Source organism: Ostrinia furnacalis, unplaced genomic scaffold (assembly GCF_004193835.3).
Source record: "Ostrinia furnacalis isolate ACB-3 unplaced genomic scaffold, ASM419383v2 OfSCF2106, whole genome shotgun sequence".
Lineage (NCBI taxonomy): Eukaryota > Metazoa > Arthropoda > Insecta > Lepidoptera > Crambidae > Ostrinia > Ostrinia furnacalis.
In genome coordinates this window covers 571,338-595,742 of record NW_021132345.1, presented here as the reverse complement: position 1 = coordinate 595,742, position 24,405 = coordinate 571,338, and the positions used below count along the sequence as shown (strand labels likewise).

The 24,405-nt window shown below is 38.6% G+C and overlaps 1 protein-coding gene across 1 annotated transcript; it reads right to left on the bottom strand.

Annotated features, from left to right (window-relative positions):
- Positions 1–1,010: 1,010 nt before the first annotated feature.
- On the bottom strand, positions 1,011–22,614 carry alpha-Man-IIb (alpha-Mannosidase class II b). The gene is made up of 6 exons (XM_028307217.1): positions 22,532–22,614; positions 18,678–18,761; positions 8,519–8,611; positions 6,524–6,718; positions 6,322–6,433; positions 1,011–6,237 (listed from the first exon to the last, which is right to left on the bottom strand). Exons 1-6 carry the CDS (start codon positions 22,532–22,534, stop codon positions 3,524–3,526), a joined length of 3,201 nt encoding a protein of 1,066 aa, XP_028163018.1. The 5' UTR covers positions 22,535–22,614; the 3' UTR covers positions 1,011–3,523.
- Between the last annotated feature and the right edge of the window lie 1,791 nt (positions 22,615–24,405).

Genomic DNA, 24,405 nt, shown 5'->3' with positions numbered 1-24,405 from the left:
GTTTTATGGATGGATGTGTTATTAAAATGATATAAATAAAATATGTTTCTGTATTTTATCTATTTATTTCATCTACATAATGCTTGAACAAAAATTGTACATACACGTAGTCCCTATTTAATGAAAAATATGACTAATTGAGATACAACCAAGTAAGAGAACTACAACCGAAAGGAAATAAAAATGTACAAAATACTCAATACACAACACAAGTTCTGATTCCTATTAATTCAAAACTAATAAATAAATCTCTAAATTAGTATCATCTAGGAATTGAATGAAAATTATTACAGCACATTTATTACATGACATTTGACATAGTATTCTCACACAAATCTAATTATTTTATGAACGGTCAGATGATAGTTTGTTGAGTCACTGCTAGCCAGGGCCTCCTGACCTTACGGCCGTACTCTTTGTCGTGTAGTGGTATCGCGAAGATTTACCTTATGTTGAAATGGAGACAGTTCGAATTACACGTATCTCACTAAAATACATAGGGTACGGTCGTAAGACGTTTCATAATATTTAAAAAGTACAGACATGTAATATGTATTAACCTTATTGACGGCCCTATTCTATTACTTAACATCTTTTAATGTGATTGCCACTTGGAATATGCGTAAGTCACCAAAATCTCAAACAAGAAGTTCTCCACAGCAAATTTTGTTTATCAAAAACAGTAAGAAAAGGTAACAATATTATGGACAGGACTGTCAGTCTACTCGCAGACGTGCAAAAATTACAAAATTCTATTAATGAAATATCAACCAATTTTGTTTATCAAAAACAGTAAGAAAAGGTAACAATATTATGGACAGGACTGTCAGTCTACTCGCAGACGTGCAAAAATTACAAAATTCTATTAATGAAATATCAACCAGATAATATAAGATATAAATAAATTATACCAAATTGTCGCCAAACAAGACATTCCTTTTCCCAAAAACATTTTGTCCAAAAGCCAGTTTCTAAATACAGGTCCTTGGAGTACATATTTATTCTGATAGTACAGGCAAAACCACGTTAGAAAAGAAGTTAAATAATAAAATATGGCCGTATATTGCAAAATTGCTTTACTATTACAATATCCCGAATATTGCATTATATGAAACATCAACTTCTCTACGAAATATGAAAAGTATTATTAGATACTATTTCCTATTTGATTATACATACAATTAAAATATTTATATACAAATGAAATTAGGGAGCATTAAAATAAATCTATTACGTTAAATGCATGGGGATCAAATAACCCATAGTAATATTTGATAAAAACAACATTTTGATTCTATTAAATATAACTTAGTTGCCGCAGCGTATTTTCACCGAAAGCAAACCATCACTTTTAATGGAAATATGCAATAATATGCATACGGCAATAATCAAAGATATAATTCTAGGGGAAACAACGTCACCTTGTTGCAACAACAACGAATTATAATACTTTAACTAATAATTAATAAATAATTCCAATAACTTCTTGGTGATGGAATGAATTGTCTGCGCACACTTACTAATCCTAAAGTTATATAGATTCATTAGTTGTGTATAAAGTGAGTTTATCCACTTCCCTTTCGGTCGAAACGGTTCAAAGTCCTCGAAATTACGATGATAGGAACGAATGCGCAAACCCACAATGTATCACTAGCTTTCATAAAACTTCTCCGAGCTTCTAGAAATACCAAGACAACGATAGACAAGTGGACTCACCCTAAAATGTCAAGTGTTACTAATAAAAATTATATCAACATCTAGTCATCGCAAATAGGCGATTCTTAAATATTATAAATCCTACAAATAAGCCTCTGATACACAGCCGGCTGACTGCAACATAGTGTGAGCGCGGTATGTCATTTTATACTGACAATAAATATCATTTATCTTGACAGTCGCACTCATCCCACTGTATACCAAAGGCTTTATCGTTCATGTTCCAACTGAGATTCCATAAAAACTAGAAAAATTACATCATCAATCATAAAATAGCGTATTTAATCATAAATAGCATGAAAAACTGTCACATTGATAAATAAATAAACGTGTTTATAAATGTGAAAGCTTCACAGCATTATAACAAGAAACGGAAAATTTGTCTAAATCAATAAGTTGTGTGGTAACTTAATTACAATTTGAGATTATTGATAGTAAAATGGTCCAAAAAAAATCTACATAAAAAAGAATTACACACACATTATAACTACATACCTTAGATGGAACATGCTGTCTGTCGATGAACGACGATTACAAATACAATTCATTACTATAGAAAATTGTAAAATGCTTAATATAAAGTATTTCTACGTGATTCCTGACCTCCATTTAACTCTATTTAGGCTATAATTTTTAAAATGGCGTATAGAAATGCATCACATGAATAATTATAGCAAACGAGTAGAAAAGGTGCACACATATTATGTCATGGACACTATCACAGTTAACTAATCTAATAAATTGGAATAAATATCTATCTACAGAAACGATAAGTTAAGAAAATAATGCGATAGCTATGCAGAGTAGTTGTTTGCAGGAAAAGAGCTGTAAAAGTAAGAAGAATAGATACAAGAAATATTAACAAGTACCCGGTAGTTCCGGAGTTTAGTCAATTATAATAATGGAGTGAGATCCATTTTATAATTGACGGTACAAACAATCACAATCGCGTTCTTGCGTTCATGTTTCGCCCGGGGGTTTAACTAAAAGCCCTTTCATTTAATTCTTCAAAGATGATGCTGTTATTTTCTGATTACTATCAAGAAATTTGATTTCTTCAAGCCATCATTACTTGATTCTTTGTTAATTACAATATTTGATGTGTCCAGATTTGGTCATTCATTCTATCCGGTCATTTGGACTAATGAGATCTCTTGGGTATGATTTTTCTGAAGAGATCTTGGTATTACAATTAAAGTAATAAAATTATATGCCATTGATTATATTATAATGTCTAAGGTCAAAGATTATATAAAAGTAGTACAGTACAAACCTAACTTATGATAGTTAATCAAAGGATGTCCCTGTCAGAGATTATTTTTTTATTAATAATATTATCTAAGAAAGAAATGCTCCTTCGAGCTGCAAAACTCAGCTGTTCCAAGAGTAATTTACTAGTAAACATGTCCAATATTTGATTAATTATTATTTTAATAATTAATTGCAAAATAACGCGTTATAAAAAAAGAGTGGACGTTTATGCTTTATATTTTTAAATTTTCTTAAAGGTAGAATGATAATTAATTATTTATAGACTCAAAAACAGGTATATCATTTGGTCCTGAGGTAGATAATCTAGGTTAAACAAGACTTTCCTGATAAAATAATATATTTGGGGTCAACATGCAATAAATAAATAGGTATTTAATTTTTATTATTTCGATTTTTGCATTTACAAAAACTTTGCGCTTTCAAAACGAACTAGTTCAACTGTACCTTTCATTTTAAATTTCATAACCATTAGGCAAGTCACTACACGTTTTTTTTTATAAAATTACAAATACACTTATCTATTCGCTAACAGTCTTCAAAACCTGATCTTGTATGTCTTCACCTCCATCGGCTTTATTTTAATGTCGTACAGTCCAGTCAGAACCTTGTACTCCTTCAGACCGGTCAAGCTGACTAATGTCAAGTTGTTGATGGGTAGGCCGTTGATTCGTGCTTTGGGCGAGAAGACGCCGGACTTCTTGGTTCTCTCTCCGACGGTGCAGCTGGTGGCGGGCCGGTGAAGCACCATGTAGGCCTCCTTGCTAGGGAACTGTTCGAGAGCTTCATCCGTGATCGTCCGCAGCGTCAACAGATGCACTCCTGGAGGGAAAGCATCCACGAAACCTTGGTGCGACTTCACTTCCACTTCACCCGCCTCACTAGAATCGATCAGGTAAGTATTCATCGGGTAGTTCAACGTCCGGCTCAAATACTCCGCGGTCTGCGAGGGCAGTTCGTAGCGAGCGTCCTTCTGGTCCGGGCTGAAGTGACGCTGGTTGACATGCCCGAAGCCTTTCTCGCTGGTGTCGCGCTTCGTCCGAGTCTGATCATTCATCGGCTCAAGTAACAACCAGTTGTGGAAAACGGTCGGCTTGTTGTCCACTACCCCTTCGCCAATGCCACGGAAGTCGTCGTAGAGAGTGCGCCGGTCCAACATCACTTCCAACCTACCCGGCTCAAACGCCGCGGACCCTTGAGCGTGATTGGTTATCAGCGTCAAGCGAGTCTCCTCATCCTGCAACCAGGCCATAGTCGTGATCGGATAATAGTTGGCCTCAATCCCCAACTTCTCGATCTTCACCCGCTTCTGATACTGGAATCCGTTTTGGTCGGTATAGTACTCCGGAACATCACCGTTTTGGATGTCAGTTTGGATTCTCATGAACAATTCCGTCTCCCTGTTCTTAGGCGGGCTCTCGAAATCTACGATGTTCTCAATGAACACGCCCCGGGACAGCGAAGGTTCATCCACGTTGTAAATGCGCAGGGTGTGAACGAGGAACGGCAGGTACATAGTTGTAATTTCAGTTGAGATCGGTCCCGAAACGATGATGATGTTGTCGTCTTGCAAGCTGTTCATGTTGGAGTAAGGATTCAGGACGGTTTTTTCTGGTGAATCGTAGTCAGGCATAAACAGATAGGCGCCGGAGTGTCGCTGAGCGCTCTGGTACGCACCGAATTGCATTTCAACCACGTTACGTTTCCTCGCCTCCTTCCTGAATATTTGCCGTAAGAAGCCAGTGTTCCTGTTGATCAGAAGTGTCAAGTACGAGTTCTCCAGTTGGATGTCGCCAGGCATCATTTTCTTAGCGCTGAAGAGTTTCTCTGAGTCGGGTTTGTCGGGCTGGTTGCAGTTGTTGCAGAACACCTCACAGTGCTGCGATTTGTTGGCGTGCTCTTCCAGGTTGAAGGACACGGACATCAGGGGAGGGACGGTGGCCACGAACAAAATATCGAAGTTAGTCTCGCTGATCACTCTCTTGCCGTCCGGGCGGATGTCAATGTTGGGCGTTATTTGGTACTGGACGTGTTTCCTTTGGCGGTTATCGTACACTCTTAGGTTGGTCGTGTTGGCCGTAACGGTGATGACCTCAGTGCGTTCCTCCGTCAACGGGTTGAAGAGCACAATCTTCTTCTTGTCAGTGTAAGAAACTTGCAGCTTCTTGATCGGTTTTCCGTAAGTTTCCCACTCGACTTCGCTTTGAAGAACGCTTTTAGTGTGCAGTTTCTCGTTTGGAATCATGATGGCCGTCAATGCAGTCTCTTGCAGACGAATGCAATGATAGATGGACGTGAACAGTTTGGTTCCGTAGTCGTACATGACGTTGGCCTTCGAGGTGCCGGTGATGGCGTCGTGGTGTTGGAACAGGCCGAGGTTGCGTCGAGATGTGATCAGTTGCTCATAAGATTTCTCCAATTTCTTCACCGAGCCGATCAGCCTACTATCGTATTCTTGTTTGATGTAATTAAAGACCAGAGTAAATAGGATTTCAGCTGTCCTTAGCTGGTGTTCAAATTGACGCGCCAGTATTTTGAGATAGGGGCGTGTGGTGTAGTAACCAGACCAGTATGCTGGTTTACCCTCACTGAATATATCAGAGTATACGAAGAAATCGCCCTTCAGTGTCGGAATATTGTTATGCCTTTCCTTCATAGCATTGAAATAATCGAGGGGCGTTCCAAATTTGACCTCCGCGTTGAACAACTCCTTGTGGCTATTAATGTAGTTGAACATCTTCATGTAGTTGACGTACTGAGCATCAAATTCTATATCGTATTCGTAACGGAAATCGTCTCCGAGCGGCACCAATACTACGTTGTGGGTGGTGAGAGATCCGATACGGTCGTACTCCTCGATCAACGTCTTCGATTTGCTATGCAGATTTTGGTCGGTGATTTCCTCATGCTTCGCCGTGTACTCAGAATATTCGCCGGGTATTTTTCTGAAGTCGAAACTGAGGCAAACTGACGGATGCGGGCCGCAGGTGCTCTTGATCGAATAAATATCGAATGGTTGATTGTGAACTATAAGTCCAGGTTTCTTGGACGACCAACCTGGAATCCAGTAGAACTCCTCGATTTGCCTCTGCGCCAGCCACTGTTTCCACGCGTAGTGAATCCTCTGGATGATGGTGCCCTCGAGACCACTTTGGTCGAGTAGATGAGGCACAGTGGGTCCGTGCCCGAACGGATCGATGGACCAGCCCGATTTCGGGATAACCTCCAGGTTTGACTTCACCCAAGTGTGCCCTGAAATGCATATAAGGTTCAGATAAATATCCAAGTCTATATTTAGGAATTAACAATAATTTGCTAGCTATGAGAATAAGTTACCTTCAATAAACTGATCAATAAGCGCATAGATATGTGTGCAAGCTTCGTCAGGCATAACCCAGCCACCAGTTGTAATCTCGAGACGACCTTCCTTGATTAGCTTCTTTAGAGCCTAAAACGCATATCATGTATGTTATGTTATTCATAAAAGGTGTTTATTACATACAGGGTATAATTAATGACAAACTGATGGAATATGTACCTTCTGCTTGACCGGGTGCGAGCGTTCCCACCACGCGTTGAGGAAAGATATCTCGGTCCAAATGAACGTCATATTCGGGTACTGGTGGAGCTTAGTCACAATGTTATTGATGATGTTTTTTGTTTTCCACTCGAAATATTGTTCGAAGGTCTTCAGCCATCCGGGATCATTGTGGGAATGAGGCACGACAATAACCTGAAATTACAAAGTAAGAGATTTCAATTTTAAATCCACATCTACCGTGATAATATTTGAACCAAAAATTAACACATTAATGAATAAAGATATAGCACAGTTTCTGTTAATGATTTCACACTTTTTCATGTGTTGATGTCACTGGTCACTGCGATGAAGTTATGAAACCGTGATTAAGCTAAAACGGTGTTAAATGGGTGTTTAATTTTATGATTAAGGGGATTACATTGTGTATGGAGTCGGATGGCTTCCAATGCGTATTACGATTTTTGAATCGCGAAGCACGCACCTTTCAATTTTTTTTGGCACAGACGGATGCATCATTTCGTCACAATGGGGAAAACTTATGAAAATGCAATTCACCCTCTGTCACCGGTGTGAATGAGTTGTGTCAGTGTCACTTTGTACTGAATTGCAACCATTCATGAGCCTTTCATTCATAAATTTTCAGGTTGGCTGCTAGGAAAAATTAGGATACTAATGGTAGAAATCACAGGTAGTTCAGTCTCCCGTCTACAAAATACGGTGCAGGCTGCACAGATGGCGTTTGCAGTTACGATTGCAGACAGGTGCAGGCCGTAACTTCTCGTTAACCCTGGCAGGTACAATAGATGGCGCCAGCATTTGCATGCTGCAAAGTTTTCTGCACAAACATAACTTGCAGTATGTAGGCCGGCAATCATGCAGCAAACTGCACACTGCGGTAATTGAAACTAATTCGGCGGCAGTCTACTAATGTAGCAATTAACGACGCGACCAAACGAAATGTTCGTGGACTGTGTTAGATAGCAGTTACAGGAGTTATAAAAGTTTTTGAAGTTGACGCAGTGCAATCATAAGTTTGATGCGCTCCCACGTGGCGACGCGCGCATTCCAATAACGAACTTTATTTTGGAGTGGACTGTGGATCTAAATTTTGTTGTTCCGAGTTTACTATCCGAAGTGTTTACGAATTTGAATGCGAGGATAATGAGATGAACGACGATAGTTTTAAGAGTTATTAGTTTGTAGGGCAGATATGCTATTATAATGTTTGGGTTTTGTAGAGTATTCAACAACTCGTTTTGCGGCGAGAGGGATTGTTCCTAAACTGTTTGAGTTTCAAAAATGTTTTGAATAATGCTTTAGAAGGAAAGTTATGTTTGATATATTGTTCAGCCATGTATCAATTGAAACTTGGCTTCAAGTTTTAACTTTAACATCGGACGGAAATGGCAGTAGTATTATTGAATGTTTATTTTAAACATCGACAGACTATAAGTTTTAGTTATAAGTGTTCAATAGGTGATGTAATATGTCAATTAAGACACCCCAAACTATACCTTAAAAATCGGTAATTAGGTCAAACAAACATTAACCCATTCACAGGGTTCATCATCATCATTTCATCCATAGGACGTCCACTGCAGAACAGGCCACCCCCAATGATTTTCACAACATATGGTCAGCTGGTGCCGGCATGCATCCAGCGCCTTCCTGCTGCCTTTATGAGTTCGTCGGTCCACCTTGTGAGTGGACGTCCTAAGCTGCGCTTTCCGGTACGTGGCCTCCACTCCAGAACCTTGCTGAAGTTTCGTATTATATGAGTGATTTCGTTGAGATTCGTTTCATCCACGAAGACGCGCCTCACCAGATATTGGGCGAAGGAAGCGCGGGGTGCGGGGAGTTTGATCCGAGCAATCCGAGCGTCATTATTATAGTGTGCGTGTATAATTTAGCGTGTACCGATAACACTCAAACATTAGCGGAACCATTGTTCCGCGTCTTCGTGGATGAAACGATCTATACCGATTCACCCACCTTCAAGGGAGGCCTGGTGGTGTCATTGCGCATTTTCTCGTAGCGGTCCTCGAACGTCTTGTCCCAGAACTCCTTGGTCCGGACCCAACTTGGCTGCAACAAATGAGAGCATTATAAACATATCAACACACTATATGAAGTATCTTGTGAGTTGCAAGTGTGAACGGTGCAATTTTATTGCCATTAGGATATTCCTAGCCAAAAGTAACTGGCAATTTCATGAATAGAATAACGCCATGTGGGATGTTGACTCGACGATCATTGTCCCGATAGTTGTCTCGGCAAACGGGCTAATAGCGAAGAGCTTCGACCAACATCTAAAGAAGCTCTCGCTGGATGGTTGGCTCAAGGGTCAGATGCAAAAGGCGGTGATCCTCAGCACGGCACGCATTGTCCGGAGGTTCCCTCAGCCTGTGACCCTGACCAACGGTAGCTTGGGCCCTGCTCCGCTGCCAGCGGAATAACTATTTTTAAGTCTTTTTTTATAATGTATTTTTATATTTTCAAAAAATTTACATTGTAAAAATATAATTAAAAATAAGAATTAAAGTTAATAAAGAGAATATCCTTGGCGCAGTGTAAAATGTCCAAGGAAAGTTAAAGTAGTATAAGTATGGATTCAAACTGAGATATTTCAATCTCAGTTAATACACACAATAGTAAAATAGGTTCACATCCTCGTAAATCACTGGAGACAAACTGTTTGGTGTCAACGTGATTGGCTTTATTTGTTCGAATGATTGCCTGTTTGTATTAGCGCGAAGTGTCTGCTCTTGCTAGAGTGTAAACGGTGCAATTTTGTTTCCATGAGTACGTTACCCAATAATGTCAATGACCTTTTCAGTTAATTTGACAAGGACTTCTGCCATATGATATAATACTCATACATCGTGGTCGAATTATTAATAATCCAGATTGAGATATATGATCCCGTGCTCCGGAGGGCATGTGTCAGTCCAGTTGAGTCATGACAGGCGTCTATAGCGAATAATAGTCTCATATCACGCCTATGACCTCAGTGTATTAACACCCACACGTTAGAAAAATAATATTCTTCTGATCAGAGTATACCACTAGTTAAGATGTAAATTTTATAATACCTAGTATCTTTGCGTGTTATTCTTAAAAAGTAAAATAGTTCTTTTGAATGACGCGTCCGTTGTTTGGTTGTTCTCTCGCCATATCCGATGATTTGTAATACGTTTTATTTACTAAAAATAAACGTGAGAAATCTTACTCAAGGGGTTTATTTTGACCACGGTACTTATAAGATTTGAATAATGTTTGTATATTTGACAACCCTGTACTAATGGACTAGTGTTCGGGTTTGTTTGCAAGACTAAAAGCCTAAAAGGCCCGACTTAATGTTAGTGCTGCATCCATCAGCCTACTGTGAGAGCCGGGAACTCAAAGGACTGTCCAGTGTCCGCCCCCAATAGCAATAGCCTTTAATAATTTAATTCCTCTGCCGGGACAAATCCGTTATACCGCACCAGTGGGCAGGATTAAATATTACATCAATTTAAATTTTAAACAATTCAATGCTTGGACAAGGGTATTAAATTATATTAACTCAAAATTAAGGTACATGGTAGCAATCCCATCAATAATAATTATTATATCAATGGATCGTCAAAGATTCCAGCTTAGTTAATAGGTAGGTACATAGATCAAGTGCGTATAATGCTCGGATGGTTCTGCGCACTTTCCTTGCATACACAAGATAGCAAGTCGCTTCGTATTTCATAACTTTATAACATGCGATTATCGTGAACATATTATAATAATGTGCATAACATTTCCTGCTCCTTGATATCCCAGACTAGGAATGCAATACCAGGATGCCGGGAACTCGATATACCGGGATTCCTTATAAAATCTGCAACACCTCGCTCGAAAATTGAAGTGGATTGAAGAAACCTTTCCTGATATTGATAACAAGTTATTTATTACTGCATTCACTGCACGGATGTTCGGGAATAGAACCATCCTTTTAAATATAAAATAAGATTGCACCTCTTGTATAAAAGAGATAGGACTTCAAACATTTATCTAAGTCATACTTTTTCGTATTTTAGTCAGCTAATTCAGTTACGAATAAAGTTATGTCGACCGTATAATATCGATCCGTTGAGATGGTTAACAACTACGATTAAGAAGTATTAAATAAGTTTTATGCATCCAACAGCGTCCTAGAAATACCGGGTTAAAATTATTTTGCAAGATTGAACTCTTATCCCGCACTATTCATTGAATATACGGAATATACCTGCGTTATCTAAAGTGAACAATGGAAGAATGGCATCGCCAAAATTTCTCAGAAAATCAAAATGTTTACACATCACGTCCCGTGGAATTGGCGAAAATTATTTTAATTAAGGATAGTTTATGAGCTCTGGCACGCCGCGGCAAAATAACGTGTATGAACTAGCGAAAATTAAAATTCACGTCACAGTACTTTTCATTCACGTTGCAATAACATTTAAACGAGCTTTATATGCTCGCTGCAATACAGGGTGTTAGGCGGAAATGTGAAGTGAATTTCTTTAATTAACTAAAGTTATTATTTGATTTAGGTAAGCATTCGAAGTCGAAATTGTTTTGATAATAAGGGTGACAGAATGTTTAAGCTAGGAAAAAAAATGATTTTCATTGAAACGTAAAGTAAACGCATTTCAGTATTATATTCGTACAATAAACTGTTCGAATTAAGTATGCTCCGTGACTTTTGTTTTTGTCTTTAAGACATAGAATACCATAGTCAAAACCTAGATTGAGACGAGGCACCTACATTTTCTAGACCAGCTGCAGCGGCATGCGGCATATTAGCATTACGATCACTTTCTGGATGTGTATGTACATTATTCCATCAAACGCCCTGTATTGTAAATGTGCTATGGAGCCTGTGCAGCACACCCTGAATATTTTACCCACTTGGAACTTCTTCAAGCAGTTCCTTAATTAGTTTTTTGTGTAGTTAGTATCGAGTAATTTGCTTCGACCTACTTTATTTGCTTTTATATTATGTATACTTCGTTTGATAGCTGTAATCAAATAGCCCAATAAAGCAGATCAACATTCACTCAATATAGTAATAGCCATTATTTGAACGTTTGGTATACTGGGAAATGTAGGTAACTAATTTCACAAAATACTCTGTAAGTTAATTATCCATAAACTGATTATATTCAATATAATTTGAGTCCTATTATGGTAGGTGCTAGTTAATAAATTAGTTTTACGACAATTTAGTAATACACGTTAATTGAAATTAGTTAGATAGTTCCAGTCTGTAATTTATAGAATTATAATAGTGACGCAAATAATTTAATTGGCTTTAATTTCCATGTAAAATTGCTTCACATTGTAAAACTTTTACCGTAATAAAAACTAAGGCGTAACTCATTAAATTATTCATAGAAACATGATGTCTCAACGAGAACTTTCCTCGCTAACCACCTTCAAATATTGAAAAATGTAGAGCAACTTGTATAAAAACCATCTTATTTACTTTACAAATGTTTTTATATATTTTTTGCTACCCCGCCAACTGTGGGCGTGTAATAAAATACTCGTACAATTGCAAAGCAATTTCGCGCGAAACTGATGGACAAATAAGACGCGTCGAAAACATGCCACATTCGACATTGAAACATTTATGAATATGCCAGCGGAAGCGTAAAGGACTTCTTTTCACTGCGAATATCCAAATACAAAATTAATCCTACGCCACGTATCGCATTCAGGATCCAGTAGCCGTTTTAATAACCATACAATAAAAAATATGAGTGTTAAGCTTCAATTTTATTGTGAAAATCCAAATAATGCGTAATCCAATGTTGGAGTTAACAGCTCCTCGACGTCAACAACAATATCGCACAAGCTTTCAATTTGGCAAAAAAACATTGTTTCAAATACTCGTAAGTATCACACACTCGAAAAGTTAAACACGCGTTGAACACTAGTTTAAAATTACATTTCCATATTAGTAAATGTCAATTTAAAGAAGTGTTCAAGGCGCGTTCGCGTTTAACTTTCTGTAATGTTTTGTACTAAGTCAACAGATGAAGAAACATTCTTAGAAGATATCATCTAAGTAGTTCCATCGATTCTTAGGTCTTATCTCTAGAGTCAAAACTAGGTTTGATTTGACGCTAGCAGTTTTAATATGAGCGTAGGTAGCGCGCGGTACGTCCACCTTGTTTTCCTTGCTAGCACGAGTAATAAAACTCATACACGGGTACTGCCATAGTAAACAAAGTCATTCCACACATCTGATTCCTTCGACGTGGGGCACGGTTTAGTAGAGTTATAAAAGCAAGGTACTTTCCGCCGATGAGATTACATACTGTCGCCTACGAGTATAGTAGGGGAGACCGAGGAGAGTTTTAACAGAGGAAAGGTGACACTGTCGATTTTTGGAAACCTAGTACCTAAATATCAACGAGCTCGCAATAACGCGTAGGTATTTGTTAGCTCGACAAGAACTAAAAAACGCGCAAGGTTACGAGTTCGCTTATAGTTAAATTAGTTCCAAAAAATCGTTAATGTCACACCTCTCTTCAGTCTCTTCTACTAGTAAGAGTATGTTTACAACAGCATAGTGTTCTAGCATAGAGAGCAGAATCCTATAAATCCATTAGGTTTAATGCCCAGAGAGGGCTCGGTAGGTTGTAGACTTGTTCCCATTTTAGCTCGGCCACTGCAGGTTGGAATCAGCCTGATTGTCCGAAAATAAATTGATCGTGTTCGTACAGCGCATTAAGCTGTCGGATTAGCATGTCAGTGGCACTCCAGGGTTGTGACCCAGTCGTTACATCCCACTCGATAGGAAGAATCGTTTGCAGTTGCAGAACTAAACGTGGACATAAAAGAAAATAAAAATTATAGATTTTGTTTCAGTTGCATCAGTTGAAATTGAATATAGATCGGTCCTGCATGGAATGGTCACTAACAAAATGTAGACTCTACGACTCGAGTGAACTTTTTAACCTAGAGCAACGTTCAAAAAAATCGCTTTCCTTTTTTACCGTAACTCCATTATTCCCTGAGAAATGTGATGTTATTTTTGGAGGTTCCGATGGCGATGTTAAACTTAGGGCCTTCCCTATTGCATGTAAGTTGCATTTGTGCTGGAAACTAACTTATTGATGTGCATCAAATATTGGTTTACTGCGGTTGCCCCATTAAAGAACTCCTCCGATAAGTTGTTCAACTAGGCCGATCGGAGATGCAGAAGTGGGTGACATTGTCGCAAACTACTGCCAACTGGCGTAACTCGGCCTAATGGCGTGGGCAGCTAGTGGTCAGGTAATGAGCGATAAGAAGAGCACGGAACAATCTGGATGAAATGGAACAAACAACTTGAGTCGCCGCAAATGGAAACCTCGAAAAGAAATAACTGTGGCCAATTATACAAAAATATCGGTTCTTTACTATAGAATAACACAATATTTTTAGGAGAAAAATATCCTAATTAACGTTGTACAAGACAGGTGTCTTATATTGATTTATGACACTAATCATATGATTAAAATTTATTTTGGCTTGACCTTCGATAACACTCGGTAACAAGAGGTAATTCGTAACTAAAATATCAGTCAGAATTCGAGATAAATTACTGCCACAGTTAATAAACGTAGCATTTAAAACTACGTTCCCTTGCAAGGATCAATAAGAATCAATTATGAAAGAAAGAAAGATGCCTAATGTGAAAGTGTACTTATGCTATTGAAACTGCGTAAAACGGGGCGCGTTTGTCAGACCGCGGCGATGGAAAACAAGTAAACAACACGATGGGGTCATTTTACAAAGAGAAATTAAGCGGCTCCAAGCAATGAAAGTTTTTTATTGCTTCACTTGTTTCAATGGGTGATTTTCTTTCTCTGAGGGACCATTTGGGTATAGGTAGGGATAGGGATGGAAAGTCGGACTGTTCAGTCAGTTTTGTGTCAGACATTTAGGGATGAAAGAACTGGACGCTTAAGGTACTTTTTTTAGTTAAGCTTAATGTGCTTAAAACCTATATTTTACCAGCCTGACTGACGAGTATCAGTATGACTGACGAGTGTCAACCCTATATTGTTAGGACGATGTCTAAAATTCTGGGTTTAATCGGTAATGTATTTCATTTTTTTGTTAATTGTTGACAAAGACGGAATCATGTTCTATTCCAGGGTTCTATTCTCTCATCCACAGCAACAGTTGCGCTAGACCCTTAATGCGAACCTACTCCTAGAAACATCAAAGTTTCGTACGTTGCCATTCCTCTCACGCAAAGCGAGATGCCAGCATGAGCGACGGTGACAGGTAGATCCGAAACTACAAACAGTGTTTCGGAGTAGCCCAGCTAGCCACAATCTTGCCGTGACCACGCTGAAGCAAACTTGATCGATTTTTAACGCGGTTTGCGCTCATAAAGCGACGACACTCCGAGACGCAGATGACAAATTGCTTTAGGATGCTATTAAGTCACGTTTATCCATAGTTAATATATTAACTTAGGCGGTGGGAAAAAGTCGCAGACGGCGCTTCCTAGAAAAAAAAACGGTTACAGCGTTTAAAAAATCTTCTTTGACGATATTTGCGCTTCGCACTGCCTCTCCCCAATCTGACGATGTAAGTGTAATATAATCTGATTATAAATCTGAGCTATTACGGCTTATGAACTCGACTTAGGTAGATATATTTTTTAATTGAGTCTAATGTAATAATCTGATCCGCAGACGCAAAAGGGTATGAAAGAACACAGTTAACCGCCAAAGCAAATGAATACAATCCCATCCAATCACTTAGTCCCAAGGAGCTTAGCGGCGTAATACGAATTTCTAGGTCCTCTATTTCGCAAATTCAGATCTGAGGGGTTTCGTAATATGATTGACGTGGAAAGCCTCGTCTGCATTAGGGGTACTCTCACTCGTTTCTATACTAATATTATAAAGCTGAAGAGTTTGTTTGTTTATCTAAGCGCTAATCCCAGGAACTACTGGTCCGATTTGAAAAATTATTTCAGTGTTAGATAGCCCAATGCTAAGACCAATAGGTGCGGAGCTAATGAAGAATAAGTTAGCGTTAGTCCAAACTCCCAAAGTAACTTTTCCACGCGGACGAAGTCGCGGGCAGAAACTAGTTTGTCACAAAACGGTTTTGCGACAAGTTATAAATGCATTGTGCTGATACATGTGCCCGACCCAAGAGATTAGTCGTCGCAGACGTTATTGCGACTTGTGCCCTAATGCGGTCGCGGCTTAATACCACCAGTCAATTGACGGTCTTTTATGAGATGATAAAGCTGTCAACACATTCTAAAATGAAGGGATCTTCGAAGCTTTTTCTTTAGTATGGGTTCTAATACTGAGGTCAAGATCCTGGTGTCATACTTTACGAGCCAGCATAGATGGTTGACACGACACGTTAAGCCGTCCGGCTTAATAAGCGCTGAATAAATTTTTATTCGGAAATTGTGGAGTCGATAGACCGTCATTTACGAGTATGACATATAGGTATTCGGAATACGCCGAATCTAAATTCAGATAAAATATCGCGAAATTGGCGAATCCAGCTGAGGTAGGTTTTACATATTTGTAGGATATTTTATCATTCTGGGCTTTTGTATCCAATGTGAGAATTAAGCATACAGTTTGCCTTAAAAACTAATCAGTAACTTCATGCTTCCAGAATGGCCTGTCACCTCCACGCGAGGAGTTCTCATCGCTAATTTCTACGCCGATATCGGAAGCAAGTTGTTTTCGACACGCGAGGATTAGTTAATTAAGACATTTTAAATCCTTCTAACTCGTATCCTGAAAAATGATACATATCTTCGAATAAATGGGTGTTTCTTTCTAGTTGAAATAGTATCGAGGCAGTTTTCCGTTAAGTCTAATCCAAATCATTACTCGTAAACTTCTTAGTGGTATTTTAGATAGGCTTAGACATTCTGCAGTTAATATTAGAATTCTTTCAATCTTTAATATGAAAATCGAATTCCTATTTAATATAAATTAGTTTGGGATTGACTGTATCAAGGTTTCCTTAGTATAAAGAGGTATTCTAAAAAGGTGATCAAAGGCGACTTCTGATAACAACATGTGCCAATAGTATAGAGAAGTGCCAAACTACGACAAACATACAGTACATCAAACATACATTGAAGCTCATTCAAGCGCGCATGTAGAGACGCTCTGTGCAGAGTTACTGGCGCGATCTTAACATATGACCTGGTTATTCAAAAAGTGAAGATGTTGATAAAATACACTACCCAGCGAGTCAGATATCAGTCGTAAATTCAAAAGTATCTGAAGCCTAAGAAAGTCAATAAAATTCTCCAAGTCGATTAGATTCAAGCATTCAAGTCGGCTTGGATTTCAATCAAATTACAATCCTCATTTCCCTTGCAGCCTGAAGTCACCAGTAGTGCGGTTATATTCAATCTCGAACAAAGTTTCTGCAGGTATTAAAGCCAGAACGGCCAGATATTGAGCGTTCCCGAAGTCTTACTAACGGATGATTGAGCGCATCAAATCATTTATGAACATCTCCCGGCCCTCATAAACAATTCATGACCAAGAGATGATATAGTCTGGTCTAACCGATACCTCAATATCTAACAACGAAGAATTTTGAAGTGTGTTTTATACAGGGTGATTTTGTGAACAGTATCCATTTTTTTAATAAGCTCTAAAAACAATTTAACAATACTACTTTATCTTAAATATTTTTAATCGCGATATTTTTCCGCAAAAAAAAAATTGAAAATCGAATTCGCGGGTGCTGCCCATATCTTAAGCTTTAAAGGTTAAGGCCTATTTTCGCGCACCATTATGTCGCTTTGCAGTTACTTGTGTGTAAGTAAATTATACACGCGTGCCAATTTTGAAACCGCGCCCAGCGGATAAAAATAATAAATATGAAAAAAAAAATGTTTTCTATACGTAAATCGATTAATTTGCTGATTCTGAGTCGCTCTTAAAAATTTGGACATTAATTGCAAATTCACCCTTTATGGATCGATTTATTTTTGTAGATGTTAAGCGGTCTATCAAGATAGTACGTAGTATAAAATAGCAAATAACTAAATTTTAAAACACTTCTAAATTATCATAATTCCTAAACTGTCTGGCTTGATGAATGTCACAATATGAATCCCTATTAATTTAACCTACTTGAGAGATGTACATAGTTATTAATTACTCACAGCCTTCAATAAGCCGCCGGACGGCAGCAGACGGATGCCATAGTCGTAATAGTTCAGAGTTGCTCATGTAAATAACTATTTGCGAACTTGTGAATAGCACACCACAAAGGATCGATCTCATAGTGGCCGAACTTGAAGCAAAACAACTTGTAGCGTGTGTCAAGTTAGCCCTATGTAAGGCTAAACTAACTTTTACCAGGCGTCAAGTTTTACCTATTAAAACTTTGACTGTCTATGATGTCCCCTCAACTGCGCCGGGGCAGAATGCAGAATGCAGACGCATCTAACTCGGTAAATACATTTCGATGCATCAACTTGTCGGCGCTTGCTGTCGTCGGTACTCAAAGGCACCTGCTTTCGGGTGACGGCAAGTTTCCACCTTGTTATTACGGGCAGGATGTAAACACTGCCTTTTGCACTCGACAGCCGTCAGTTTACAATAATTGGACAGATTTCAGATCGTTGTTTTTGGGTTGACGCCACTTAAAATGGTGTGAAATCTGAAATGAGTGTGTTTTATTAAAAGGATTCAGTTCCTTTTTTATGTAGATTTCGCGTCCCTATTTCATGGTTGCTATACTTGTCAGATTAATTCATGGCTTATATATTTTTTTAACCTAAAATAACAAATTAGATCATTTATTCTGTTGTTCCTACACACTTAAATTAGCTGTGGGACGCTGTAATTGAGTCATGTACTACTCTTTAACATGTAAATTGTCTCCAAAGCTGTTGAGTTTCCAAATACATAAATAAATAAAAGTTCATGAGGTCGATAAAGCCACCTCATCGGAAGCAATAGGTAAGTGTAATTGGCAGGCTTAATACCTATAGCATTCTGTATAGCATTTAAGTGATCAAGTACATATTCCACTTAATGTTGCTGGGCTGTAGTTCTAAACTCATGCGAGTAATAGCATAAGTTCGCAACTCGCAGTTGATGGCTAGTTAAGTTAAACTTACCTGGAACTCGAACGACGGGTAGATGGCGACGGTGTCGATGTCGGCTGAGCTCTGCTTCACCGCGACGCATTTGTCAGCATTTGCCTAGGGATAATTTTATGGGATTAGTAAAAAATATCTTGAATAAAAAAGAGATTTAACAGATTCCATTATAAATAACTTGAAAAAATCGAACTGCTTAAAGCAGAAATCGAACCCACGATTAGGCAGTACGAATTTTTCAAGTTATTTTAGTAACTACATATTGACAGATTCAGGTGAAATTAGTTACTTGCTAGCTAATGTACTTCGCTTAGTTTAGCAGGGTATGAGAAAACAATAACAATATGAGCATTATTAGGCTGCGTTTAAACTCTTTTACATGAATTAACCTGGTAATACGAGTCATGTATTTAGTGTAGTAAATTACATAATATTGCTGTAAGAACAGCAGCAATTATATGCTCATAAGTTTCAACTATAAATTGTATTGCCTCCATTTATCGACGTCTATTACAGTACAACTCTAGCAATGTAGAGCACGATAGGTATCAATATCACTCATAAAATTGGTTATGTACCTATTTATTTAATTTCATACCAATGTTAACATTTCATGACTCATGGTATTCGTGCAAGACGTAAAGTGTTAAGTTGATTTCTGTGCGCACTTTTAGACATAATGTTAAGTCGATTTGTGAATGCGCGTGGAAATTCGCTTTGCGCGCTGCTTTGAAGTTTGAACGCTAAGCCGCGTAGGTAGAGGTACGCATGAATGCATACCAAAAACTCACGTAATTATATCAAAAATGTCGCTTATGCTGTTTTAATCGATTCTAAGCGCTGCGGTGAAAATATCAAAAACTGCCACATTAATTTTGCTATCTAATTAATACGTTGAGGCTCGTACACATTACGTAACATAATACCGTGTTAATTGTTGTTGCGAGGACGTGCTAATTTTAATCGGCGAGCTTAGAAGCCGGGAGTGAAACAATGAACAGTACATTTAGAGAAGCAGGGTCATAACTTCTTGAAAGGAAAGTCGTTCGGAGATGCGGGCGCTCCATGCGAGGCGAACGGCTTCGACGTATGAACAATAATGCTCTGACGCTGCGATACACGACATAGACTGTTTTTGATTGAAATAAGACAAAAGGTATGAAGTTGTTACGAAATAGCTCGACTTTAATCGGCTCGGGAAAACTAAGGCTGGGTTGCACCATCTTACTTTGACTGTAACAAACGTCAAAAATCTGACAAACTACATACAAAAATCACCGGTTATCGTTATAGTTACGTCAAAGTTTGGTGGTGCAACTCAGCCTTAATGTAGCCTTTGATCGAATTCAGTATAGTATCACATAAAGCCCTAGTGGAATTCTCATCCTTATTGTTGAGATGCTCTTCTGTGTGCCTCAACTCAACATACATATGAAATAGTTTGCAAAATTAATCAAACGCTCAGCTAGCAACTAAGCACAAGATGTAGCGACTAGACGGCTAAAGCCACAATATGGCGTCTTGAGCAGTCGACGACTTGTCAGCATTTTTGCAGACGTTGATGCGATGAATTTGCATATTTTTCTTTAAAACGCTGGCTTGATAAAAAAAAGCCGTACTCGGATACCACCTACTCGTACAGTGCCAGAAAACGGATGTTGTGTTTATGACCAAAGAGTATTTTGATTTGAAAAGTAAACAAAGATACACATTGTGTGAAATATCACCATTGTAAAACATACCGACATATTTTATTAATATTTTCTACTAAACTTGGTACGCTCAAGTCACTTAACTCCTGAGTAAATAAGAATGTAAGAGCTATCGATATGAATTTCTAATATCGTCAAACCCTCCTTGTGTGATCGAGATTACGCGCGAATAAAGCGTTACAATTTCATTGTTGAAGAGATCACTTGTCCGAGCTTCAACGATACTGATAAAAAGAAATTTCTTTTTAATTTAGTCGAGAATTTGCGACTTACTCGCGTATGATTGATTACCCACGGCCACGCACGTATAAGTTTAGTGGTCGGCTCATCTCACACGCCTGAAGGTCGTTTTCCAGAAAGTCGGAGGCGAGACGAAATAGCGGGCAGATTTTTATTGACTAAAGCGATATGTGCGAGAGTTTTTCGCTTTCTCAGAGGTCTTATTGTTCCCACTCCGCTCCATCCCACTCTGTACGACGTATTTGGCGCACATAATATCTTCTCCACTCTGCTCAACCAATTTCCCTGCAGTTGAGCAGCGAGTCAGAGACGATACGTATAAATACTGAAAGCAACCATTATGCTTGTAACTCGTCTCGTCTCCTCTCGCCTCGTCTCCGCCGGACCCTAATATGGTCATCTGAGAATAACTAGATTCTAAACACAATGCAATACTTATAGTGCTCAAATGTGGAGTTTTGGATGATTATATGTAGAGATAGTACTGTGGAGAGCGAATGCGGTTCGCCCGAGGCATGCGTCGCTGATCCTGCGGTGACAGTAGACATACCTAGCCTTACAGCAGTAGAGTCATACATTAGTCGGTACGACGAACAGTCGAATGCACATCAGCCTAATCTAATACATTTCTAAAGCGAAATAGCAACTATCACCAAGGTTATAAGACAAAATTATGTTTAGATGTGCCGCCGACTGCCCGTCTACCCAAAATCAAAAAGTAGGTACAGTGAAGTTTATCTTTCTGGATTCAAAATGAAACACTCTTTAATCAAAACTTCATTATTTTATCGAATTTGAAACGCGTGAAAATTTGATTTACAGTTAATATTTTTGGATAAATTCGCACAGTCAAAGCCATATCATATTTTGCTTATATTTACTCAGCCTTTATGCAGTGGTGAGCCCACAGCAGCGCCCGAATGCCGCTGGCAATTTTAATCATGAAAAGGTAGAGCGAAGATCATGAATGCTTAATATCACCACAAAGCGAGCCATATATTTCAGAACCTGCCTATTGTCAAAAAATATCAGCCATTTAATTGAGCCGATCACGTAATAAAAAACCCTAAACAATCACTCGATTTATTGCCGATAGACTCGAAATATGAGCTCTAAGCATTAAAGAAAGTAGCGCTTTTTTGTCTGAAGACGAGAGCTTTACTGTTTTTAATGTGTTCCACTTAGGGATGCAAAGTTATTTTGATATCGATATAGCATCAACACCAGATAAATGATTATTTAAGCGATATCGATGGGAGTAATTTATTATTTAGAATAGAAATACATTTATTAATACTTTTAGTATCTTGCGGAGTTAAAGATACCAGATCCCAGGGTAAAATCTGTACCTGCTAAGGCCTGCCGTCCCCCGATGATAGGTATGGATAGGTCATTTTCCTAAATAAAAAAGGCATATTTCAAGTCGATACATTCACTTGAAGCCTATCATGTCAACGAATACTCTATCAGCCGAGCCGACCGAGCGATACATCGATAAAACTTTGGCCTCAAACATTGCCATGTTTTTGCTATGCTCGGATTTCCGTATCTCGCTGCGAAGATTTTAATTGGTTTACGAAGTACATTTGAAATGTCATTGACTCAAAAGATACGGGTTGAGGCGAATCGACGCGAGCTTTTCTGACACGCAACGATATATTGAAACAATAATAGAGATTATTTTGCAAAATAGTCCGCAAGAGCACAAATAATTTTGTAGTTTAAGTTCGCTTATGCAAGAATTTAATTATTTAGCAGGCTGAGTTGCACCACCTAACTTTGACCGTAACTTTAACGGTAACCGGTGCTTTTTGTATGGAGTTTGATAGATTTTAAACGTTTGTAAAAGTTAAAGTAAGATGGTGCAACCGGGCCTTAGCAACTATGCGATTAGTTTTAATGTGTGTCGAAATGACTTACCATTTCCTGATGCAAGGGTTCGTGGAAGAATGGGGGCGGTCCCTTGAGGTCTAGTTCATCTTCGTCGTTCGATAGAGCGGGTCCTGAAATAAAGAAAAAAAATGTTGTAATAAGGCAATCAAACATCAACGCAAGCGTAAAATCTTATTGGTCGGTCAGTGAAATGATATTAATAAAAATATTGTAAGGTAAATAAAGTGAATACATGGAATTAGGCTTATTAGCAGGTTAGTTTTTTATCAGCATGGCTAAGAAATTTATTTTATCGATTCATTGAAATATCCGGAACCGAACAAATATTAACATTTAACAATATAAAATAAAAACACTTTTGCATTACTTTTGCTATTAAATATCCCATGAAATATGAATGGAATAAAAATTGAGTACAACGTACTATGCTATATCGATAACACGTGTACTTAGCAACAACACTCTCCTGTGAGCTCGCTAATCTTGTGGTCTAATGTTATTATTCGTGTATTGAATCAATGCAGATCAATCACGCTCCCTTCATAATTAACGTCGTAGTGTTGAGCTATTACCTCGCAGCGGGCGCACGCCGCAAACGCTTTGTTATGATACCACAGGGCCGCACTGCGGACTGGGGCCCAGCCGTGGGGGGCTGTTAGTGGCCGAAGGGGCCATCATAACCGCCTCTGTGGTCTAGTGGTAAGACCACCTGCTTCAGACACAGAGGTCCCGGGTTCGATTCCCAGTGGGGGCAGATTTTTCTGTTCGGTTTGGTTGGTGGTAGGGCTTGTTCTAAGTCCGCCTGGCTAGCTACCACCATCTTACCTAAGTCTGTCGCCATAACAACAAAGTTAAGAGCATTGTTGTGTTCCGGCAGTTAGAGGTAAGATAGCCAGTTCCTCCGTTGTTGAGGATTCCGGGTGAAGCTCGCTTCGACCTTCGGCCTGATCATCACTTACCATCAGGTGAGATTCAGGCTAAGAGCTTCCTCGTTGTGGATAAAAAAAAAAATCATCATTAGGTCATTTATTATGCCCGTTTTCACTATGGTAACACATAACAGGAATATTGTTTTCATAAGGGTCACTTAAAAATTAGGGATTGATGGTAAAAAGGGGAATTAGTCACACACGACTCTCTCTAATTTTGTTCGTTCGTTTCAACCAAATGACGTCCACTGCTGGACAAAGACCTCTCCCAAGGTTTTTACTACACACTAATTTACTACGGGCAAATTGAAGATTAGGTCTACACTCTCCACGTCAGAGGGGTTAGGAGGCCTAATGTTCCCTTTTGAGGGGCCTTCAAACGTTAGTATGTTTAAAAAGGAGACCTCAGATAAACAGTGTCGTTAACAAAGCATTGAAGAAGTAAGAATTAAAAATATTTTTCCAAATACGTTTTTGGTTGGTAATGCAAGATGCTAAGCAGGAGAAAGAACAAAACATGAAGATTATAGAGGACGCACAGTGGGAAGATAATAATGATAAAAAAAAACAGTTTATAATATTGTGTATATTTAGGCAAATTAAAACTACTTTACAAAAGTTTTCCTTTGCCCCTAGCTTTTCTTTTGTTTCTGCTTTTTTCAAATATCTAAGAATGTTCGCATTAGTAGAGTGATTAAAAGTTCAATGTTCATGTAAATACAAACAAATCGCTCGGGTAGTTCGGCCCTGGCCACACGCACCCGATGGGCGCTATTGACGGTTGCAGCCTGCAGCGCCATGCGGGTTGCCGGTTTAGGTTAAGCAGATTATCTAAATTGTGGGGAAATACAATTATAATAATTCTGATCATCGAAACTGCCGCGAGATACAATTACTCAGATGCGATTTTCGTAGTATTTTACATACGCTTGACACAAAATATTGCCGATAAAACCCCAAAAACCAATGGGC

Bases quoted from the DNA above. Each gene is read 5' to 3' on its own strand.
- alpha-Man-IIb (XM_028307217.1), bottom strand. The intron at 6,719-8,518 runs GTGGGTGAATCG...TTGTAATTTCAG, and splicing joins CCACCAGGCCTCCCTTGAAG to GTTATTGTCGTGCCTCATTC. The intron at 6,238-6,321 runs GTAACTTATTCT...TATGCATTTCAG, and splicing joins TATTGATCAGTTTATTGAAG to GGCACACTTGGGTGAAGTCA.